Here is a 23,751-nt window from a genome sequence, read left to right on the forward strand (position 1 = left end):
CCTCAGTTTAATTATACTTTTTATTGAATGCACAGATTGGTGACTGCAGGCACCGAGGCCAGGGTAGTAAATCTAAATCCGTTTTAACGCCATCCCAGCAAAATTACATTCGCCTCCTTGACATTTCACCCAAGACGACAGAACTGTGAAGATGCAATAAGCACCAGCTTAATAAGAAGTCTGTTGGCTTCGTGTCTTATCCACTTTATTTTTAACATAAAGCAGCCCCGCGATTTGTAATGTGAATGTGCGACACTTCCGGTATTAACTTCCAGTTAATATTAGCTGTACAAAACTTCCATTATGCTGCTTGACATTGCGAACTTATAGAAGCCCATTTCCACCACAGAATATTTTTTTTTTTAAAGAGTCAGAATTGTAAGATATAAACTCAAACTTGTGAGATAAAAAGTTGCGGTTACTTTTTCTATTTTTTATTCCGTGGCGGAGGCAGAATTACAAGATGAACTGAGAATTCAAGAAAAAAAGACAGAATTTTGAGATTTAAACAAAGAATTGTTAGATATAAACTCAGAATTTCTCTCCTCCGAGACAAATGTCGGAATTCTGAAATATATCTCGAAATTCTGAAAATGTATAATTTTATAAAAATACTTTTTTCAGAACTGAGAGTTTACGTTGCGCAATTCTGAATATATATCTTGCAATTCTGACTTTTCTCATAATTGTGACTTTATATCTCGCAATAAGAATTGTGAGTGTATATTTTGCAATTTTGAGTTTATATCTCACAGTTATTTTCTCAGAATTGCAAGAAACCAAGTCCGAATTGTGAGGTGTAAAGTTACAATAACAAGAAAAAAAAAGTTAATAAAAAGTCGCAATTAATTTTCTTTTTTTTTTTTTATTCTGTGGTGAAAACAGACTTCCATTATAACTGGTATTTGTTATATATTTTTTATTATTGTAATCATAAACCATAAAAAATACGGTACTATTTTTATAGTTATTTACTGATACTGGCTAATGAATGGGAAGTCTAGCACATTTACAGAAAATATCTTACTTCTGCATTTTATATATATATATGATAAGGTGATAGAGCTAATAGCCCTATAGAGACCTTGAGAGACAAGATGGACCTTTGTCCAGTCGATTGTCTCTATATGTGCCACCCATCCACTGATCAAAGCTGGTGTACAGTATCGCGGCCACCCAAACCGTACTGAATGGATGGGCTACGGCGGTCTGTTTGACTGGACTCAGGTGTGTGTGTGGATGGATGGCCTCTAGAGCCCTGTTTGACTGGAAACAGGTGTGCGTCATCCATAGCTGGAGGCTCGGGCTGATAAACATTATTGGAGAACATCTGTAGGCTGTCACAACACAGTGCGGCCAGCAAAGCCCCTCCCATCCATCAGACCCAAGGGCTCTGTCCACCGACAGCCCCCAAACTTCCATCACTCATGCCGGGCAGCGCGTGTCAGGGCGCAGGGGTCCCAGCCTGGCTCTCCCACCTGCAGTGACGGTCCACTGCACTTGAGAAATGCTACAGCGATGGCGCCGGTGACAGAGACAAACACTTACACACACATGCATGTAGAGGGCCTTTTCCACTCAGGTGCGCTGACAGGTGTAGGCAGGTGACCTCTGATACGTTTGACCCTTCCATCTGAGAGGTGCAGAGGAACATGCTATCCACAATGTTCCACTACCCTCTACCTACATATCCGTGTCCTACAAGCAACACGTTTCACTCGGGTGATCAAAAATAATAGCATGTGTGTGCTGTACACTGTTTAGATCTTTAAATAAAAAATCTTTACACTGCCAAAAATAATTTTTAATCATTTTATTTTTGTCTTGTCTACTAGTACAAATATCTTATACAAGATACATTTACTTGAAAAGCAAAAAAAAATTGCTTAAGATATATACAGTATATATATATATTTTTTAAAGAACATTGTTTATGCTTAAAACAAGAAACAACACAAACACACAAACGGGTAAGAAAATTATTTTCCCTTTCAGTTAAAGTTATAATTTCAAATGATTGTTTTTAATTTTTTCAAATGGGAAAGATTATCTTTCTCACACCACTGGCAGATATTTTTTCTTTTTTAAAAAAAACAATCTTAATTTTTATACATTTTTCATAAAACATTCAAAACATTAATTAGAATTAATTCAAAGGGAAAATAAGATTATTTTTTCTCACCAAACTGACAGATTTTTCTTGTTTTAGGCATAATCTCTTAATTCTTATAAATTTTTCAAAAAACATTACAAACATTAATTTGAATTAATAAAAAATGCAAAGGGAAACAAGATTTTTTCTCACCCTATTGGCAGTTTTTTTCTTGTTTTAAGCAAAATCTCTCCTAATTTTTATACATTTTTCAGAAACATTACAGACACTGTTTTTTAATTAATCTTAATTCAAAGGGGAAATCAAGACTATTTTTCTCACCTTATTTGCAGATTTGTTCCTGTTTAAGCAAAAACTAATTTAAAAAAAAAACATTAAAGGGAAAAGATTAATTGTTCCACCCTACTGACAGATTTTGATCTGGATTTAAAGTTTTTAAATGTATATTTTTTCACCGGACAAGACAAATACAAGAAAACAATATATCTTAGTCTTTTTACTTCTCAAGTATATCTTGATTTAAGAATGTTTAGATATTTTTACTGGGAAATAAAACAAACGCACTAAAAATAATCAGCAGTGTAAAGCTTTACCGTACAGTTAAAACAAACAAACAAAAAAAACCTAAATGTTTTCTGTAACATATTTAATAAGTTTAAGCACCAATACATAGTTTCACTGTACAGCGAAATTAAACTTTACTTTGACAACATCCTGAGAGGAACAGAAGAAGAACAGAGGAACAAAACACTTTTTACAGCATTTTTTACAGTAAAAGACTGTTGAGTGAGTGCTAAGCACTGCAGTTTATAAAGATTAGGATTGTTTGGCATGTACGACGTCTTTTGGAGGAACTGTCTGTTCAGTTTACAATCATCAGATTGTTTCTAAATCCTGTCAGACAGCACCACTTTAACAATTGACCTCAGATGGGACGATGATGGGTAACAATACGGTGAATATTTAGTCAGGCTGTCACAGGAATCGCATCGCAGGACATACATCACACTCACACGAGCCAACCAGATGGATTTAAATAGGATATCTATAGCACAAACACTCCAGATTCATGCTACATATTACTTAAAAAAAACATAAAAGTACCATAAAAGAGGACTTTATAGACATTGTCATAAAAAATAACGTTAAATTTAGTGTTGGTGTACGTTTACAAGGTAAATTTTAGACTGTGCATGGCAGAAACTCCACTGAGTGTTGCTGTATTCTGATGTGCCACTTTAGTGGTGTATTTGTGGTATGTGTTATAGAAATGAGCGGTTGAGGCTTCACTCTGATCCCGTAATAGAGAAGTTCGGTCTGGCTTTGTGGCTCGGTGGGCGTTTGGCCTGATGTGGGACTTATAAGAAACAGCGAGTTTATGCACAAACATGCACACAAAACAAGCATTTTTAAGTCACATTGAACTGGTCCACCATGTTATGTGTTATATTCACACTAAACACTCGGTCATAGCCACAATGTGTCCCCTCTACCAAAGATACACATATACTCACACTCTCAATGACAGCCTATCAGTGGTCTTGTGTGCATCCAGAGGGGATGTTTGTGTGTGTCTGTGTTTTTCGGCATTGCTTCCTCCTACTAATTCTCCTGTGGCTTGCTCGTCTGGGGGAAAACCCATAATAACAAGTCACATACATCCAGTCACCCTTGCCACTCGTCTTCTGCTGGGACGTCAGGAGTGTGTGTGTGTGTGTGTGTGTGGACATGCTACAAACATCATTATTCATAAGTACGAGCGGCTCCAGAATGTTAGAGCTGTTGGCAAAGCGAGTGACAGCAGGTCAAAGGTCTGATGTGTTTGGGGTCTCTGTATCAGGACTAGGAGTGAGAAATATGCCGTCGCCTCTTCTGAAATTTGGAAGACGCATGATTTACAGAAACACCTAAAAGAAAGACAGAGATAGAGGGATTATTGTAACGTATTGACTGGCTTTGATTCCTTTTGCATCACAGTTTTTTTAAAGTAATAAATTACAAGAGGATATACTATATATATATACTATATACTATATAGTCTCTGCAACCCTTTCAGCCATAATTATTTTTGCACAATAAAATTATTGTTGATAATAAAAAAAATATATATATAATATATACAGCACAAATTTTCAAAAACATTTAGGGCCAACAGAAAATGCTGACAGAATCACGGAATTCATTTATAAAAATGGAATTTACTGTATAATGCGGAATGTCACAGAATTTGGGTTATTTTGGAGAAATAAATCAACAGTAGGTCTGTACACTTCAATCAGATTGCAATATGAACTAGTGTCTGTGAATATTAAGTTTGTTTTACTACACATACTGAAGAGCGTGCGATGCTTGTGGTGTTTTCATCCTCTGCTGTCTCAGTATATGAATCCATGAACACATGAACATAATCTCCAAAGCTTCTCTGAGAGTCACTTCATGAGCATTTTACCAAAACTGAAAGGCCTTCACAGCAACCCAGTCAAAAAAAGTTTTGTTTAACTTGAAGAAATTGTGACCGAAATATATAAATTTTGTACAGTAGAATGTACCTCTCGATGTAATAATAATAATATTTATAAATTTCATTTTTAAGGAATAATGACAATTTTCTTCAATTCTTTAAATTTTAACAGTAAACCTTTTTGATTGCTAAAAAAACAAAATTTGTATATAAATAGAAAATAGAAAAATTTGAATACACCACTCAGAATTTCTGAGAAAACATAGGGCCATATTATTGTTATATGTATATATACATATAACAATGTATGTATATATGTATAATATGTATATATATGTATTGTGTATGTATATAACTACTAATGTTTTTGTATGAATTCAGTTGATTAGATGTTCTTTTTGATTTTTTAAATTTAAATAAACCATTAACATGGATTGGAATCCATACAAATTTAAATTGAAAATAAAACAGAATTTGAAAATAAATCGATCAATCAAATGAAATTTTTGTTAAACTTTTAATAAATTGTTAAATTGTATAATATTAATGATTTAAAATAATTATACATGTTCTTTGATTACTACAATTTCATTTGACAATTAAAACAGAGTGCAGAAAAATTAAAATGGACAAAAACGGAATCCAGAAAAATTAAAATGGAAAAAAACAGAATTTGGGGAAAAAATTAAAAAAAGTAATTTGGGGAAAAATAAAATGGATTTCATAGGGCCCTAAACATTCTTCTGTGTACTCCATTTTAAAATGTATAAACTTTAAAACCCTAATTTCTTACATCAGTTGAAATGAGAAATGTGAATGATAAATTAATAAATAAGTATATTTCACAAAATAAATAAATAATAAATGTGAATAATAAATATGTTAAGGATGTGTTAATGATAAATAAATATGTTTGTTGTACATGAATGAATGAATAAACAAATAAATGTGAATGAAAAAATAAATGATGATAAATAAGTGATTCAATAAAGAAACTGTTTTAACTTCCATAGAATTTAATCATAAATGTATTCATTAATTAAATTAGTAATATGAATAATATATTAAATATATTTATTATTACATTTATTTATTTCTGTATTCCTACATATATTGATGTACCTTTTTTCATTCCATATTTATTTATTTCTGTATTTTTCACTGATATTTCATCCTGCAACAAGTGAGTATGGCTGATTGATCACAGATTGTGCAGTTCAACTTATGTCCTACATAAAATATGTTTTATAATATAAAATAAGTGCAATAAAAAAAGAAAAGTAATAAGAGGAAGTTAAGATGAGAACAACATAAGATAAAGAACTATTTGTATTTTTAGGGGATGTACAGGAGATTGTGTGGATGGGCCATGTACAGTAAGTCCACTGTGACACACTCACACACACTGTCATACACTCATTCACAAAGCTCACACACATTGTGAAGCGTCCTGCTGTGATTCACTTAAAATAACTGTCAGAGAGAGGCGCCGTTACACAGACAGACAGGAGGCCCTTAACAGCTCAGGGGTCCATCACACACACGCACACTGAGGCTGTCACACACACTCTCACTCTCGGGTTTGTGTCGTGACTGACACGAATAAAGAGAGAAGTAGAATTTGGGGAGAGAGAGATGTTGAGATGGTGAGAGATTAAAGAAAGTGAAAGAAGCAGCATGAGACCATACAGCTGACTCACACACACTTTTACTTAGCTAAACAAAGGCATACCATACACTTGTACTGTCTTTGTTTACAGTTAATTATTATATATTAGCTCTACAGATTAAGCCAAACCATAACCCTACATTTTTGGCATTTTAGTCTAAAAAATATGATGATTAAATATTTTAAATACATGACGAGAAATTATGAAATTAAATATGGGCCAACAAGCATGATTATCTGCATTAATGAATTATATAATAATGAATAATAATATGTATGTATTACTATTATTATTGTTTGTATGTTTCATCTGTTTATTAAATTAACAGCACTCATTTTTATATTGGAGGATGTTTTATCATGATTTAACTAACTTCTGGAGACATTTTTGAGAATAAAAATATAATTTATTTTTGTTTTAATTGAATACATGATATGAAATGATCAATTTACATATGGACTAAGGGTCATGATTAATTGTATAAATTTATATTATTATTATAATTATTCTACTATTACTACTACTACTACTACTAATAATAATTAATATTATTATTAAAAATATTAATATTATTTATATACACACCTAATTTATTTATTTATTTATATTCATTCATTTACATATTAAATTAGGAGCCCTGTTCTTTCAGTTGGAGGACGTTTTATCAGATTTAACTTCTGGGGAAAATTTTATAATAAAAATATATTTGTTTTATTTCAATATTTCTATCAATTACATAATGGGAAATGATGAATTTACATGTAGCCGAAGGGACATGATTAATTGTGTTAATTAAATGATATAATAATACAGTATGTATGTATGTAATTCATTATATCATAATATGTATGTATGAATTATTATTATTATTATTATTTATGCTCCTTCAATTATTGAATTAATATGTCAATTCAACAACCGTCATTTTTAGAGTTAATTATATTTCATCACATTTAGCTAACTTCTGGGGACAATTTTGTAAGCCCACACACATACAAACCCTCACCTTCCTCACAGGTGGGTCCCATCCAGGTGAGGGGACATGAGCAGTGACCTGTGCGCTGGTCACACTGGCCTCCGTGTGCACACTGACACCGGAAAGAACAGCCTGGACCATAAAACCTGCTGTCACAAACTAAGAGAGAAGATGAAGGTTTGAAAGTTTGAATAAAGGTTTATGAGAGTTTGCGTAAGATGCGTAAGGTGTGTTTGTGTGCACCTTTCTCGCAGCGTTCTCCTGTCTTTCCAGATGGACAGAGACACCGTCCAGTGGTCAGATCACAGGGCGCCCCATCACACTCACAGAGTTCTGCACAATCACGTCCAAAACGTCCATCATCACAACCTGTTACACAAACACAGTCAAAGATGCCATCAAACTGACATACTCATACTCTCACTGCAGTCCCGTGACCTTTCAAGCTTTGCACTTTTGTTTTGACACAAATGTAAAGTCCATCATACATCTTCTTAAGTTATACAGTAGCTCTGCATGATAAACAGCCCTTATTTAATTCATGAAATATCAATGTAATATGAAATATCAATTCAATGAAATATCAATGACTTAAGTGAATCAGTAAGTCAATTTGTGAATGAATCATTCAGGCTGGTTTTGTGAACTTGTGATCAACTGATTCATTTAAAAGATTTGACTCAGAATGATTTGTTCACAAAAGAGGCTCGTGAACATGCAAGAATGAGAATTAGAAAGAATGTCAAGATTTTCACTGAATAATGACAACTGCAGTCTATCATCTATGTTGTATAAGTTCAGACAACTTGGAATATAGTTGTATGATACTTTCATTGTGGTTTTCATTTCCATTATATTGAGAAAAGTGATCAGAACAAAATTCATCTTTGTGTTCCGCTTAAGTCCGTACTGTTTTAATTCTCAGTTAAAATATACACTATAATTTCATGCTGATGATGTAGATGTTGTTTTAAAAAATGTAAGATTACTTACGTTTTTCACACTTGTCACCCTGATAACCTGGAGGACACACGCACTGTCCGGTCACGTGATCACACAGGTGCCCGTGTTTACAGTCACATGACTGAGCACAGAGCTCACCGAAAAAGCCAGCGGGGCATCCTGAGACATGGAACCATTTCATATCATATCTTATAATAACAGATTTCAGCAAGTGCAGCAAAAATGATTCATTCTAACAGTGAAGATATGTCTGTCACTCACGGTGTTGGCAGGCGGGACCGTAGTATCCAGACGGACAAGAGCAGCATCCCGTAAAGCGATCGCATGTACCGTTATTCTGACACACACACTGCTGCTCACAGTTCACACCATACCGACCTGGGACACAAACTATTGCATGCACACAAAAAAGCATTCAGGTGAATTTATCATCATTTGTCTTATATTTAATGCATAGACAATTAAAAGTACCCATAAACAGTTTAAAGTATTAATTTTATTCCTAGTTACGTTAGGATGCAATGCCATGGATACTAACTAACCAAATTGTTTACTGTGTATTTGTGTATTTATTTACCTTTTTCACAGTGCTGCCCGGTCCAGCCCAGGCCACATCTACATGTCCCATTCACAGGGTCACACACACCTCCGTTCGAACACGTACAGAAACTCCGACACTGTGCTCCATAGCGCCCCCTAGGACATACTGCACAGAGGACAATTTCACATTTCACAGCAATAATTTGTCATAAAACAAATGCTTAATATCTGTGCATAAATATGAGAAGTGTTGTTTTGTTTCATCATGTAGCAATACACGCAAGTTGTGAAACAACTGGATGTCTTGGCTGTATCTGTACGCTCTGTGTTTCAGCAAGGCGCATGGATCTGTCTTCAATTTGGACCACATGAGGATGGTTTACCAAGCACTGATTAATCCTCATCCAGCACTAAATTATACTGTCAACACTTAATTTCCACTGGATATCTCATTTTAGCCTGAAACCATTCTTATTTCGTACAGAAAAAAAAGAAGTTGTGGCATGGTGAGCTTAGTGATTTTATTTATTTTCATCCTGAGGTACAGTGCATGACCGAAAAAAATGCACAATCGACAACAGTTCATGTTCGTACGTAAAGAAAAGCCCTATTTTAAAAAGTTTGGGGTTTTTAATATTTTTAAAAAAAGATTTATTCATGTTTTTGAAAGAAGTCTGTTATGACTATATATATAACTCTTTTAATGTATTTTCTACTTTATATATATATTTTTTTTAATATATTTTAAAAACGGAATTTTAAGAAGCATTATCATGTTGAAAACAGTTCTACTACTACTTAATATTTAATATGTAATACACTACTACAGTACTACTTAATATTTTTGTGTAAACTGATACATTTTTTCAGAATTCTTGAATGATAATTGAAGTTCAAAAGAACAGAATTTAATTGAAATAGAAATAATTTATAACATCATAAAAATCCTCATAAATATTTTCTCAGTTGTATACATTTTTTAAAATACAAAATACATTTGTGTGTGTGTGTGGGGGGGGTTGTATTTTGTGAATTTTACGCTTTTTTCTCATTCATTTCAACGTGTCAAATATTATAACTAAAGTTAAATTCATCACTGCTTGGTGCACCTTTGTTATGGATTCATACCTTTTGCCAACATTCTGTGTCAAATACAGTAAAGCAGCCTCAGATATGATCCTTAGCTAAATTAATTTATTCCTTTAATCATATACATATCATAATATCACATATTCCACATCTAGACAACAGAAACTCTACAGACATCCTAAATCCCATCCAAATCAGTGCATGAAATCACGTTAATTCTATGCTAATAATTGCAACTCCATCAAAAAGGTCATTAAGATGGTACTGTTTTTTTATATCAGGATGTTCATTGTTACACTGTACCAGGACAAACATTCAGCAGACTTTCCCTCAAGCAAAACACCTCATTGTTTTATCTATTAACTATGAACTGCTCTAGACGGAAACTTCCAGTAACAACAAGAGCACAGATGGCATTATTTTCAAATAAACTCTGAATTCCTCAATTACTACAATTAGCACAGGCCCTCTCATCCCTCAAAATGCATTTAAAGAGCTAGCCACACATGCGATCGCTCGATCACAAACAGCCATACACACATGCACAAACACACACACAAGTTTACTTAAGCTCTAGATCATTAGTGCAATGGCAAAGTGGGTCTGATTTGGCAGCGCAGCAAAAGAGCAATCATGTTTCTTTGGGTAATTTAGATTGGGAAAACAATAAGCCAATCGCTTTGATTCGCTTGCTTATTTATTTGTTTCCTCGCCAGCAGATCCGCCGACACGGAACATAGAGAACCAGCTACTTATAGTCGTCTGTAAACATTAAACACAGGGAACGTAAGCAGCGGCACGTCTGTGAGATGCTCCAAGCCAGTGTTTTCAAGGAGGCTAAGAAAATCCCTCCTGGAAAGTCCCGTTCCATTCCCACTGATGAGTGATGAAACACGAAGATTAGGAATCTGATCTCTCGCTTCTGTTCTTCAGGAAAAGGGGCGCTGTGCTCAAATTCCCTCACACAGGAAACTGGAGAAATTTGTTAACTAAATATTGTAAATAAGCCCTGGGAGAGAATCAGGAGGAGGGCAAATAGTCCCTTCAAATGCAGGACTGTGAGACGCGATGTATTTCGATGTCGTTTTGCTTATGAAGTCATCATAACACTAATGGGTTTCACATCCTAACAAGATGAAAATGTTAATGTTGTATATTTGGGAGGGAGGGACCATGGATGAGTGAAGGCACAAAAAATAAGAAATGAATGGCTGAGGTTGGAAAAGTTGGCAAAATAAGTGGGAAAAAAGCAAATAAGAGAAAGGAAAAAGAAAAAAAGTTGAGCACAGCTACCCACAAGCGTTCTTGTTAAGTACAACTTTTTTTTTTTCATTTATTGAAATTAAAGTGGAATCAAATAAAATATTAATATTAATATTAGATGAAAAAACATAGAAATTATTACTTAAAATTAAAATTAAAAAATGAGAAATTTTGCCTTGACAACTGAAATAAAATACGTTGAAATAAAACTAACAGAAATAAAAATAAAGCTAAATAGAAATGTAAAAAAATATTAAAAAAAACAAAAATAAAGTGTAATTCAAATAAAAATATATACACAATAATAATACATAAATAATACTAAAACAACACAGCTATCCACAGAGATATATACCTTGTTCGCAGGAAGGTCCCGTTCTACCCGGTGCGCAGTTACACCTCCCAGTCTCTGGGTGGCACTGTCCTTCCTCTCCACACAAACACACCTGGGCACAGTCTCTCCCATAGCGACCTGTAGGACAACCTGAGAAAAAGACAGAAAAAAAAACAAATGTTATTAGCTAGAAAATGCAGAATGCAACAGCAGTCTCAATATGCATTAAAAAAAAAGAAGAAAAAAAAGCTAAACTACGTTTAACTTTACACTTTCCTGTGATGCTGAAAAGCAGCAAGATGATAACCATGGACAAAGCTGTCTGTCTGATGCATGTTTACATAGGCTGAAAATTAACATGTCCACACCCACTCAGGTGATTGATTATCAGGATCTTACTGGTGCTGCAGTTGGGTCCCAAGTATCCTGGCTGACAGATGCAAGACCCAGTCCTGAAGTCACATTGGCCTCCATTGGCACATCTACACCTCTTCTTACAGTATGGGCCGTAGGTGCCCTCTCGACATCCTGTGATGATATATATATATATATTTTTTTTTTTTTTTTTTTTTTTTTTTTTAATTTTAGCACATTTATAAAGCAATGCATAAATATATAAATTGTAATCGTATAGAACTACATAACATAGAGATACACTACTGTTCAAAACTGTGAAATCAGTAAAATTTGTAATGTTTTTAAAATACTCTTGTTTCAAAAATACAGTAAAAGCAGTAATATTGTGAAATATTATTACAATTTAAATTAGCTGTTTTCTATCTGAATATATTTTAAAATGTAATTTATTCCTGCTATTCAAAGCTGAATTTTAAACATCATTACTCCAGTCTTCAGAAATCATTCTAATATGATGATTTTTTTTCAGGATTCTTTGATGAATAGAACGTTCAAAAGAACAGCATTTATTTGAAAATATAAAATGTTTAATTTTAAATGTCTTTACTCTCACTTTTGACTCATTTAATGTGTCCTTCATAAATAAAGTATTTATTTCTTACAAAAAAATAAATCTTTCTGACCTCAAACTTTTGAATGGTAGTGTGTATGATTATATAACCATTGTCTGTTAGCTCAATTGTAGATGATCTTTTGGTCTGATTGAACAACTATGAAAACAACTTTATTAGGTTGGGTGCATAGTTGTGAATACAACCTAGATATCGATCTGCAGATATCAATATAAATACCTATATCAGATTGATATCTGCAGAATACTGTATGACTTACTCAGATGACAGCGGTAGCCATAGTATCCAGGTAGACATGTGCATTTCCCAGTGACGTGGTGACAGCTGTACTGATCTCCAGAACATGTGCACATCTGAGAACAGTTCAGGCCGAACCTGCCCCGAGGACACACTGAGAGAGAGAGAAAACATTAGAAAATGACACAATACATGCAGAGATGACTTTAAAAATGTGTGTGGGTTTTCCATAAAATGTCAAGTTGTCTAGACACATTGCTGAAAAGACATCAGTCAGGCCTCAGAAAGGAAGGAGATACGATATGATATGATATGATATGATATGATATGAAGGGGAGGCTAGACATTTCATTTAACGTCATTCAGACATGCTTACTTTCATACATTTTCACATATGTCTGGAGTGTCTGACAGAAGCCAGGCTGTATGAGTCCACTACATAGCACAAATCCACATCACACACACTGAAACACGATTATATGGAAATACATGAGATGTGATTGTATTCAGGGCTCAACAATAAGGATTTTTGTACTGGCCTAGTTGGATCAGTGGTTATATATGAGGTATGTAAGGGATAATCAATGGCTTGCCGTGCATTAAAGGATTTTAACTTTCAGGCTAGGCTTTTATAGTTATTTATATATTAGTTATTTTATAGTTGTTTTGTAGTTTGACAAGCTTAGTTTTGTATGTGTAAAACAATATTATAATTATTCAAAATTAAAATGATTTTTCACATATAAAATATGCCGTCAAAATATATATTTATCATATTTGCATAATATAATGTATATATACATGCATACAACACTGTAACTTTCAATCTTATCACAAAACAAATACCAAGTTCTGTCATGAAACTCTAGATGTTGCAGGCTGATGGGTCATTAACGCAAACTGATGATATTCACAGTGTTAAACTACTTAGCATATGCAGCCAATGTGCTTACTGCTTTACATTTAAATGGCTGGTTAGCATTCACTAGAGCATTTCGCAACACGCTTCCTTGGTGGTGGTTGAGGAGAGACCCCCTCATATGATTGTAAAGCGCTTTGGGTGTACAACAATACACAATAAAGCGCTATATAAATGCATCATTCATTCATTCCAGAGTTCCTCTGAAACCCCCCTCCTCCCCAGCTCCACCTGTATAGGTCTGCTACAGGTTATTATATATGCTACTTGTGCAGCAGTATGTAGGCTACTCACAGCACTGTATCACATATATATTAGCAGTAGCAAGTTCCTGTACTTGCTTTGCAGCAGCAGCAGCAGCAATAATCTACAACAACAGCAATAACCAACAGCAGCAGCTATTCTGCAGCGTAGCAGATCTATTCTGCCAAGACCAAATACATTAACATTGTCATATCCATTACCATGCTAAAATCTTCCTAAAGTTGTCATGATAGAAATCTGTATGTCTCCAAGACATAAAAACACATGTACAACAAATCAACAAACTAGCATGTAGTGAAAAAGCAGTACTAGTCCATCTGGACAAGAGATAGGTCTGTCAACTGGGCTCAGTGGCATCCGTATTGTTGAGGCTAACACAGATCAGTGTATGTTCATGTATACATGTGTGAGTGTTTGTGTATTCACCCCACCGGCATGTGTAAGAGATAAGTTCAGACTCCAGACTAAAGAGAATAATTAGACTGTTGTCATTAGCCATGTCTACTGCAGTGTGTGTGTGTGTGTGTGTGTGTGTGTGTGTGTGTGTGTGTGTGCTCATGTGTTCACGTCTGTTCCAGACTTCTTATCCTTACACAGACAAAAACAAAGCCTGCTGTTTGAGTTGGCCGCTCAGCGCTAACCTTTATCAGATGTCTCACATCCACAGAGAGAGAGAAAGAGAGAGTGAGAAGGGTGGGCGGGTGTTGAAAGAGAGTCGCGGAGCAAAACCCCAGCGTGTGTAATGTAAAAATGATAGAGAGACACAGGGAGATGTGAATTACAAGCAATAGAAGTGTGCATAGGGCTGTTTGTACATCTTTTTGGGATGATGAATGGAATGAAATGTTGCTGTAAATTAAAAAATTAAATCTTAAATTAAAAACAGATGTTAGTCTTTCTCTCCCTTTGTTTTGATTAAGCTGCTCAGATGAATGGATGTATAAAAGGACAGATGATTGGTTCTTGAGTACTCTGACAAAACGGGCAACATTATAGGATTAGGAGTATATAATTCTCCTGCTTCTTTTTTTCCTCGTAAAATGTTTGTTATTATAAATACTGGAAAATCACAATTAATGAATTAACAGCGAATACAAAATGATTTTTAAACTTACTTTTAGCTCAAAAAGTCACTGCAATCATCCGAAATGTTGTATATCATACATCTATTAAATAAAGCAGTAATTTTGTTTTCTTTCTGGTGTTGTTACAGTAATAAGTCCTACTTAAATTGAAAGAAATGTATTTTAAAAAATAATATATATATAATATATATAGAGAGACAGAGAGACACCAAAGACTATAGAAATAGAAAGACGGTTCACTCCTATACTTATGAATGGGAGAAACTGCAACGTGCAATATGGTGGGATAGTCCCGCCTTTTAAATGAAAGAGTCAATCGTTGATTGGTAAAGTCATTGCATCACTGCAGCAGTTAGGAGCTCCGGTTCCCATAGAAACAACCGATGCGCATGCACAGTCAAAAGTGCGTTGGAACTACGCATGCGCATTGGCTGGTCTAGCCTGAAAAATAGAAACAGCCGATGCGCAAGCACAGTCAAAAGCGCGTTGGAACTACGGATGCGCATTGGCTGGTCTAGCCTGAAAAATAAGCTTTTTAAACGCTATTTGAGCATAAGAAACAACATTCATGGGACAGTTCATTTCAGATTTTGTTGCTGATTTGAATTATGTAATTTAATCGCGAGTTCAGCGAGCAGTTTTTGAGATTTCAGGATTCCCCCATTCATTTAGATAGGACTTAGTCTTGTTTGAGCTGCCCTGAGGTGTTGCAGATATGGCGGCCGATTGAACGGACTTTCCTTCAAAGGGACTTTGGAGACACTTTAAATATAATGGTTGTAATAACAGTAAAATTCATATATAAGACTAACTTATTAGTATTATTACCTGACTTTATATACGTTTTCAAATAAAAACTGACTATGGCAAAAGACAGCAGTGAAACTTTTTAAAAAAGGTTTTAAAAATGGCCATTTATATATAGAGGTTTTTCAGAAAGATTTTTTCATTATTCAGCAAGGATACATTAAATATATCAAAACTGACAGTAAAGACATTTCTTATGTTACGAAAGATTTCTATTTCGAATAAACACTATTCTTTTGAACTTTCTATTCATGTATTCTATTTTGAAATTTATTACAGTTTCCACAAAAAATATGAAGCAGATAGTAATAAAAATCTTTCTAGAGCACCAAATGAGAGTATTAGCAGGATTTCTGAAGGATCATGTAACTGACTGAGTAATGGCTGCAGAAAATTCAGAATAAATTACATTCTAAAATATATTAAAACAGAAAGAAATATTTTAAATTGTAATAATATTTCACAGAATTACTGTTTTTACTGTATTTCTGATCAAATAAATGCAGCCTTGGTGAGCATAAGAGACTTCTTTCAAAAACATTTTTTTTTACAAATCTTACCGACCCCATACTTTTGAATGGCAGTGTATGGAAAAATATTTATATTGTATCTGTTTAATATATATTAGTCTATATGAAGTACTGAGTTATGGTCTTACAAGTGGTTTTAGAGGTAGTTCTTGCTATTTAAAAAATTGTCTTAGGATCATCAGTAGGATGAATGAAATGAGAGAGATCTTACTCGTCTCACAGCTGTTCCCAGTGTACCCTGCAGGGCAGCCACATCTGCCCGTCACATGATCACAGGCCACACCCCCTGGACAGATGCATCTTTGCTCACAGTTCCTACCGAACCATCCAGATGCACAGGCTATACACAAACCATACAGACAGTGAGAGAGAAAGCAGATGGATCGCAGAGTGAGTGGCCCGCGTTCACCCATGTGAACATTCCAGTGTGTAATGGAGACAGAATACAGTAATTTGTGTGATGACATGTGAATCGCTGCTATCAGTGCTTACAAACTCCTCACTATAAATCACCATAATCACTTACATCTTACTAACTACAGCCAAATAAAGCACTCTGAGTGAGTCTGTGAGAGAGAGACAGATGTGTTTATGAGTATATAGGGTCTTTGGATGGTGACGCACATGTTTGTGTGTGTTTTGTATAAGAGAAAGGCTGTTTATGTATAGATATTCAATAATATTACATTAAATATGAGTATTTTACATTTGAGTGAGTGTGTGTGTGTGTATGTGTGTGTTTTAGCTCACTCTGTTGGCAGCTGGTTCCTGTCCACCCAGGTGTGCACCTGCACTGGCCACTCACCGGGTCACATGACCCTCCGTTGTGGCAGCCACATGATTGACTGCAGTTGGGACCAAATGTACCTGCTGGACAAGCTAGAACACAAACACATATTTGAATCAAACCAAACTTTTAAAAATCTAAATATGTAGCACTTTGTGCAATGCAAAATGATGTGATGTAACAGATGTTCTATTCTAGATGTTCCAATTGCCCATCTTATGTTTAACAGTATATTAGTAAGTTCATAAATATAGTATATAGTTCATAAATAGAAATGTCATGAAACTGTCATTCCTTTATTTTCATTCATTTTTCACATTTCATTGTAAATCAACTACTGATCTGTTATAACACTGTCATTCAAAAGTTTGAGGTTGGTATATTTTATATAGTATATTTTAAAATGTAAGTGATTTCTATGATGCAAAGCTGAATCTTTAGCAGCCATTGCTTCAGTCTTTAGTAATACATGATCCTTCAAAAATCATTATAATATGCTGATTTAGTGGCCAAAAAATTTTTTTATTATCAATGTTGACTGCTTAAACAGTTGTGCTGCTTAATATTTTTCTGGAAACTGTAATACATTTTCTGTAGTATGAATGAATAGAAAGAAAAAAAAACAGCATTTTAATCAATTGAATGCTTCCTTGCTTCATAAAAGAAAAAAATATTGCTGACTTCAAACTATTGAACAGTAGTGTTCAAAGTGTTACTAAATATTAAAAAATATATAAAGGTCTCCAGGCACCAAAGCTACAGTATGAACAGTGTGACATAAAATAACCCGGTATATGAGCATTTGAAGAGTAAAAAATATGTGCCCTGATGATAACATAATATATCTACACCAAATACAAAAATAATTCTTGAGGCAAAAATGTGTTTTAACACATTTTACGTGATGCTTGTAAGTGATTTGGACTTAGCCTGACTGCATTAGTTTTAGTAGACACACGCTACTGCAAAACTATAAAATAATAAACGAGAAAAAGCAGACGCAAATCAAAATAATGATTTATGATTTGCACTCTTTACAAAAAAAAGAGGGCCACAAAACTAACTAATAACATCACTCGACTCCAGAGAGATTACCCTGCAAAACATGTCATGGGAAAGCCAGACGTAAAAATAAAACTTCTGAGAGAGGGATCTTTAACACAAACCTCACTTCATTAAAAAGAGAGGGAGAGTGAAACAGAAAGAGAGATAAATCTTTATTGGGACCCTGATCTATTAAACTACTGACGGGAGAACGCATGAGAAGACAGATGGTACTAAACCAATGTGCCGCAGAGCTCTCTTTAAAAAGCATCTTAGCCTAATAAAATACTGACAGACGCACAAACGGAACGCTCCTAAAAAGCATCCTTCCACAGTAAACACAAACATACACAGATGAGATATGCCGATTAATGACATGGGTGGATTTAACCTTTCTGCAGCCCACTGGGGGGCTTTTCCCCCTCTTTATACGCACAAACACATGCTTTAAGAAATGCATCGGCCATGTCTGTGAGGTGATAAACTGTCTAGGAGGCCTGTGTTTGGGTGAGCTGGTTTGAGAGATCGTTGGGTTATTTCTGTGCAAGGATGCGGCATTCAGCCGGAGATGAGCCTCCAATCACACCCCGTTTTAATGATGTGGGTGGCTTACCCAGAATGCATTGCGGCGGTGCCCAACCGGGGGTGCAGCGGCAGGCGCCTGTGATGTGGTGACACTGGGCCTCGTTCCCGCACTGGCACATCTGCACACAGTCCTGCCCGTAAAACCCAACAGGACATCCTATGGAGGAGTGGAGATTTGAGTCAGCAGCGTCTGCGTGTGCGTTATAATGAGCAGTGCATCACTGGAAAGTCACGCTCACAAGAGCCAACAGGATATCAGCATTCTGATTTGAATATAATTATGTTAGTGTTTTACTAGTATCCATGTGGATGTATCCATCTTTCATCCCTTCGTCCTGCTCATCTTTCTTTTTCATGTCTCATTACCTACCGAATGCTCAGTGTGTGAATTGCTCTCATCAGCATTAATTGCGTGATCTCATTCGCCACATGTGCGGCACATCCTCACCACAACAAAGTCAACGTGTGTGTGAGGAAGACAGACAGACAGACATTTCTAAGAAACTAGAACACCTGCTGAGTCCACAGGTTCACTGTCTGGATACAGAAATATGCCTCCTGTGCAAATATTCCCTGAACTCACATTTTTCCACTTAAATCCCTGGGCCTTTCAACTCATTTATGTAAAACTCACATAAAAATGTAGTGCACCTGGCCAAAATGGTGTTTTCTTATTGCTTAGAAAAATAAAAGAACATAAAATAAAAATGAAAAAAAAAAATTAAAATAAAATAAAAATGCTCATTTAGATAACATAAAATGTTTGGTTTATGAATATCAGATATTTTTTAAATCTAAAGCCCTGCTTTTCAAATCACACTTCATGCACAAAATCTAGAGGCTAAAATGAATTCTACTTGCTGTAAATGTTTTCTTATTAAAATTAAATTAAATTAAATTACAAAAAATAACAAAAATAAAAAATATTAAAATAAAATAAATATGCTCATTTAGCTAACATAAAATGTTTGCTTTATGAATATCAGATATTTTTTTCATCTAAAGCCCTGCTTTTCAAATCACACAAATCACACTGAATCCTACTTGCTTTAAATGTTTTCTTATTAAAATAAAATAAAATAAAATATTAAGGCAACTAGAACACAATGCCCACAGGTTCATTGTCTAGGTAGAGAAATATACCTAAAATAAATTTTTTAAACAAAAATAAATAAAATTGACACAATTGTGAAGTGAGCGTTGCACACCATAATAAAGCCAGATGAACAAAGACAAAGCAAGCTATTATACATAACTATTATTTTCTTTGGAAAGCATGCATGATAATCCATGCACAAGAGGACCACAAAACATACATTAACATTAATTTCTCATTGATGTTCAGTTTTTCAAAACTTAAAATATAATGAATATATTTTAATATGTAATAGCAATATTTTTAAGAAGATTCATAAGATTTTACGAAACATTTGAACACAAGTTTGAACTCAGGTCTTCTAGTCTGGTTGTTTGACAATGATCAGATTATCCAAATCCAAACTTTTGCTTTGTTTGCAAAGTTTGCTTCTTTGAAACACATACGTGATTTTGTTTGCTTTTGTTTAGAAACATTGCCTTTGTTAGCATAGCGTATCCAACATGAAACTACAGTACACTTTGTACAAACTCCACTTACACGGCTACTGCCTTTCATTCACACACACACACACACACACACACACACACAAATGAAATCGGAGTCTCTCTGTATGAGTTCAAGTGTAGACAGACATCCATACAATCACGCATATGGAACGCAGATGCACGCGATCACAGGAGATCGGTCTTGTATTCCATCAGCCTGATAAGATCTTGTAAAGCACGTGTGCGTGAGCATGTAACGGCAGCGGATGGTTGTGATCGGCTGCAGCCGGTAAAATGTGCTTCATGGCTGAGGCCTTCAGAGATGGAGACCGATGATAGCATTCAAGAGCTCGCTAAAGACCCGCCACATGTGTGTGCGTGTGTGTGCTGTTATTCAGTCGGTTTGTATGATCAAGAAGCATGGAAGACATCTAAGCCTATGGAACATGAGTGGAACTGCTGGCTACATCCAGATGAACTACCGAGTTGAAAACGTCCCAAAACGGACAGGGTGGAATTGTGGGCCTGCGGAGACCTGATCTCTGTAGTCACAGACTGATTTATTAAAGATGAAATCTGTGAATGTAAAAGTCCACTATAAACCAAAACAATCTGCTTTTATGCATCTAAATCGATGGCAGTGGAGTTGATACAGATGGAGACGGAATGCTAATGGTCCCCTAAGACCTGATTTTGCCCCGTCCAAATTCTCGTTCTACTACTCTTTTCCCCTGCTGTGCAGAATCTAGATCCATTCTGTCGGCCCTGGTTATCGTATGAATGATAGTTCACTACTCCCTCAACCACATCACATGGGTACAGGAAGTTATTTTGGCTTACTTCCTTTCTCTGCAGAAAGATACTTTTTCTGCAAGATTTGTCGTGATTGGGACTACACTGGTTATGCTGTATGTTTCTGATTCACTGAAAAGGATCGGCTCAGGAGAGTCATTATTTTTTCATGCTGTATATTTCTGATTTACTAAAAAGAACTCATTTAAAAGGGTCATTTGTTCATGAATTGGATTACACTGATCATGCTGTATGTTTTCGTTTCACTACAAAAGAACTGGTTTAAAAAAGATCATCTCATAATTTGTTTGTGAATCAGAACACAGACTCTATGTTTTTAATTCTCTAATTTAGGATCAGTTCAAAAGAGTCACTCATTCATGAAACTACACTGGTTGCGGTTTGTATGTTTGGAAAAAATGTATGTTTTTGATTCCTGTTCGCCCATTGAAACACTTACTCATCACGCACAGTTGAGCAACACAAAAACATAAAATGTTTTTTTAATGTGTCGTAATGACATCAATGCAGGAAACTTAAATTATATGTTTAAAAACATCTAGAAATTAGGTAAAATGGTTTAAGGGTCAGTCTGTGAATCAGACTACACTGGTTGTGCTGTATGTTTTTGACTCAGTAAAAAAGTATCAGTTCATAGGAGTCATTTGTTTGTGAATCAAACTACACTGGTTCAGCTGTATATTTCTAAATCACTACAAAAGGATCAGCTCTTAAGAATCACTTGTTTGTGAATTAGACAACACTGCATGTGCAGTATGTTTTTGATTCACTAAAAAGGATTTATTAGTTCATAAGATTTATTTGTTCGTGAATCAAATAACACTGGTTTCACTGTATGTTTGTGATTTGCTAAGAGGAATTGGTTTAAAAGAGCCATTAGTTTGTAAAATAGGCTACACTGGTTGCACTGTAAGTGTGTTATTTCTTTCAGCCCTTGAGGACAACTCAATAGTTGCTATTATTTTGTGGTCAGCTAATAATCGGTTATCTCATCATATTAGATTCAGACTGCAAACTGGTCAAATGTGGCTGTAGATTGAGTATTAGTGTGTGTGGTGCTAAAAACAGTGCAAAAAACACATGCATGGAATCCGTTAAGGAATGAGCCAGTTTGCCTGTCCTTGCATCTTGTATGTGTGTGTGTGTTTACATGTGGTGTTTTTTTTTCTAGCTAAGATAGGACTCGGCTTCTATGTTTGGCACTGTGTGTATGTCTGTGCATTGTGGTTTTCCAATAAAGTGCAGCAGCTGGATGTGGCTGTCTCATTAAGCAGAGGATGCTGTCATGGATCCAGCAGGGTGTGTCTGTGTGTGTATGTTTGTGAGATGTTTAGTCAGTGGCTCAGATTAACCACTAGAAGGCAGATATGACTCTGTACCTTCAGGTAATTGAGGGCAAAACCTTCATACCTGCTTCTAGTTCTTATTAACTTCATGTTTTTTAAACATATGATCTTAGTTTCCTGCGCTGTCATTATGACACACTAAACAAACATTTTTTGTGTGTTTTCAAGTTGCTTGACTGTGTGTGATGAGTGAGTGTTTCAATGCACAAATGGGAATCAAAAACATTCCGTTTTAAACACAGACACCCACTCAGATTGCATGATGGGTGGGTTGCCCTCTCAGACTGACTGAGACTTCCTGTTTCCCTAGTGAAGAAGAGGTCCCAGTGCATTAGAGGTATGAAAACAGTACTAATGAGGAAAAAGAGAGATGTTCAGGAAAATAAGATATAATATGCATTTAAATAAATGTTTTTCTTCACAGATATCACTGACCATTTTTGAATTTGGATGTATTTGTTTGTAACTTACTCTTTTCACAGTGTGATCCTACCCAGCCGGCGGTACAGGTACAAGCTCCGCTGACGTGGTCACATTCGGCTCCGTTCTCACACTCACACGCTAGTTTACACTCTGCTCCGTAATGGCCCTCAGGACACTCTGACACAAAAGCATCAGATTTAGATATTTAGATTTAGTAAGCATGTACAGAAATTATTGGAAATGAAGTATGCACGTTTGCTGTGTTTTCAGAATAACATATTAGCTCAATACTTCTGTCTTGTTATTGTTAACTAAAACTAAAAACATCAAAACTTGATTTTGGCAATTGAAATAAGGTTGAAATAATAATAATATAAAAACCTTAAAAAACTTAAAAACGTAAAAATTAGAAATAAGTTTAAAGTTGAAGTACTAAATGAATCAAAAATATAAAAATGAATCAAAATTAAATAGAAATATAAAAAACTAATACAAATTGACATATTAACATGACTACAACAAACTGAAACTAAAATGAAAACTGTGAATATAAAAATTAGTGCTGTCAAACAATTAATCGTATCACCCGAAAAAGTTTTCCTTTACATAATATATGAGTGTGTACTGTGTATATTTATTATGTATATTTAATACAAACACATGCATGTATATATTTAAGAAAAATATGCTATGTTTATATATAAAATATATATATATATATAATATAAAATATAATAATATAAATGTTTATACATGTAAATGTTTTCAAAATATATACTGTATGTGTGTATACTTATATATACATAATAAATAAACAAAGTACAGATACATATATTATGTAAACAAAAACTGTTATTTTGGATGCGATTAATCGTGATTAATCATTTGACAGCACTGATAAAAATAAAAGCTAATTAAAATATTAATAA

At 34.7% G+C, this 23,751-nt stretch overlaps 1 protein-coding gene across 1 annotated transcript in view; it reads right to left on the reverse strand.

The window, feature by feature from the left end:
- egfem1 (EGF-like and EMI domain containing 1) overlaps window positions 1–23,751 on the reverse strand; it is a 68,895-nt gene that overhangs the window by 12,006 nt on the left and 33,138 nt on the right. The window contains exons 20-31 of the mRNA XM_016507736.1: window positions 22,871–22,999; window positions 18,685–18,813; window positions 16,991–17,119; window positions 16,452–16,580; window positions 12,658–12,789; window positions 11,809–11,937; window positions 11,431–11,559; window positions 8,761–8,889; window positions 8,445–8,573; window positions 8,214–8,342; window positions 7,464–7,589; window positions 7,251–7,379 (exon numbers count right to left, since the gene is read on the reverse strand). Coding sequence (XP_016363222.1) covers window positions 7,251–7,379; window positions 7,464–7,589; window positions 8,214–8,342; window positions 8,445–8,573; window positions 8,761–8,889; window positions 11,431–11,559; window positions 11,809–11,937; window positions 12,658–12,789; window positions 16,452–16,580; window positions 16,991–17,119; window positions 18,685–18,813; window positions 22,871–22,999 — 1,548 coding nt within the window. The remainder of the gene's footprint in view (window positions 1–7,250; window positions 7,380–7,463; window positions 7,590–8,213; window positions 8,343–8,444; window positions 8,574–8,760; window positions 8,890–11,430; window positions 11,560–11,808; window positions 11,938–12,657; window positions 12,790–16,451; window positions 16,581–16,990; window positions 17,120–18,684; window positions 18,814–22,870; window positions 23,000–23,751) is intronic.

The sequence above is a fragment of the Sinocyclocheilus anshuiensis genome, unplaced genomic scaffold (assembly GCF_001515605.1).
Source record: "Sinocyclocheilus anshuiensis isolate Anshui unplaced genomic scaffold, SAMN03320099.WGS_v1.1 scaffold758, whole genome shotgun sequence".
In the NCBI taxonomy this organism is placed as follows: Eukaryota; Metazoa; Chordata; class Actinopteri; order Cypriniformes; family Cyprinidae; genus Sinocyclocheilus; species Sinocyclocheilus anshuiensis.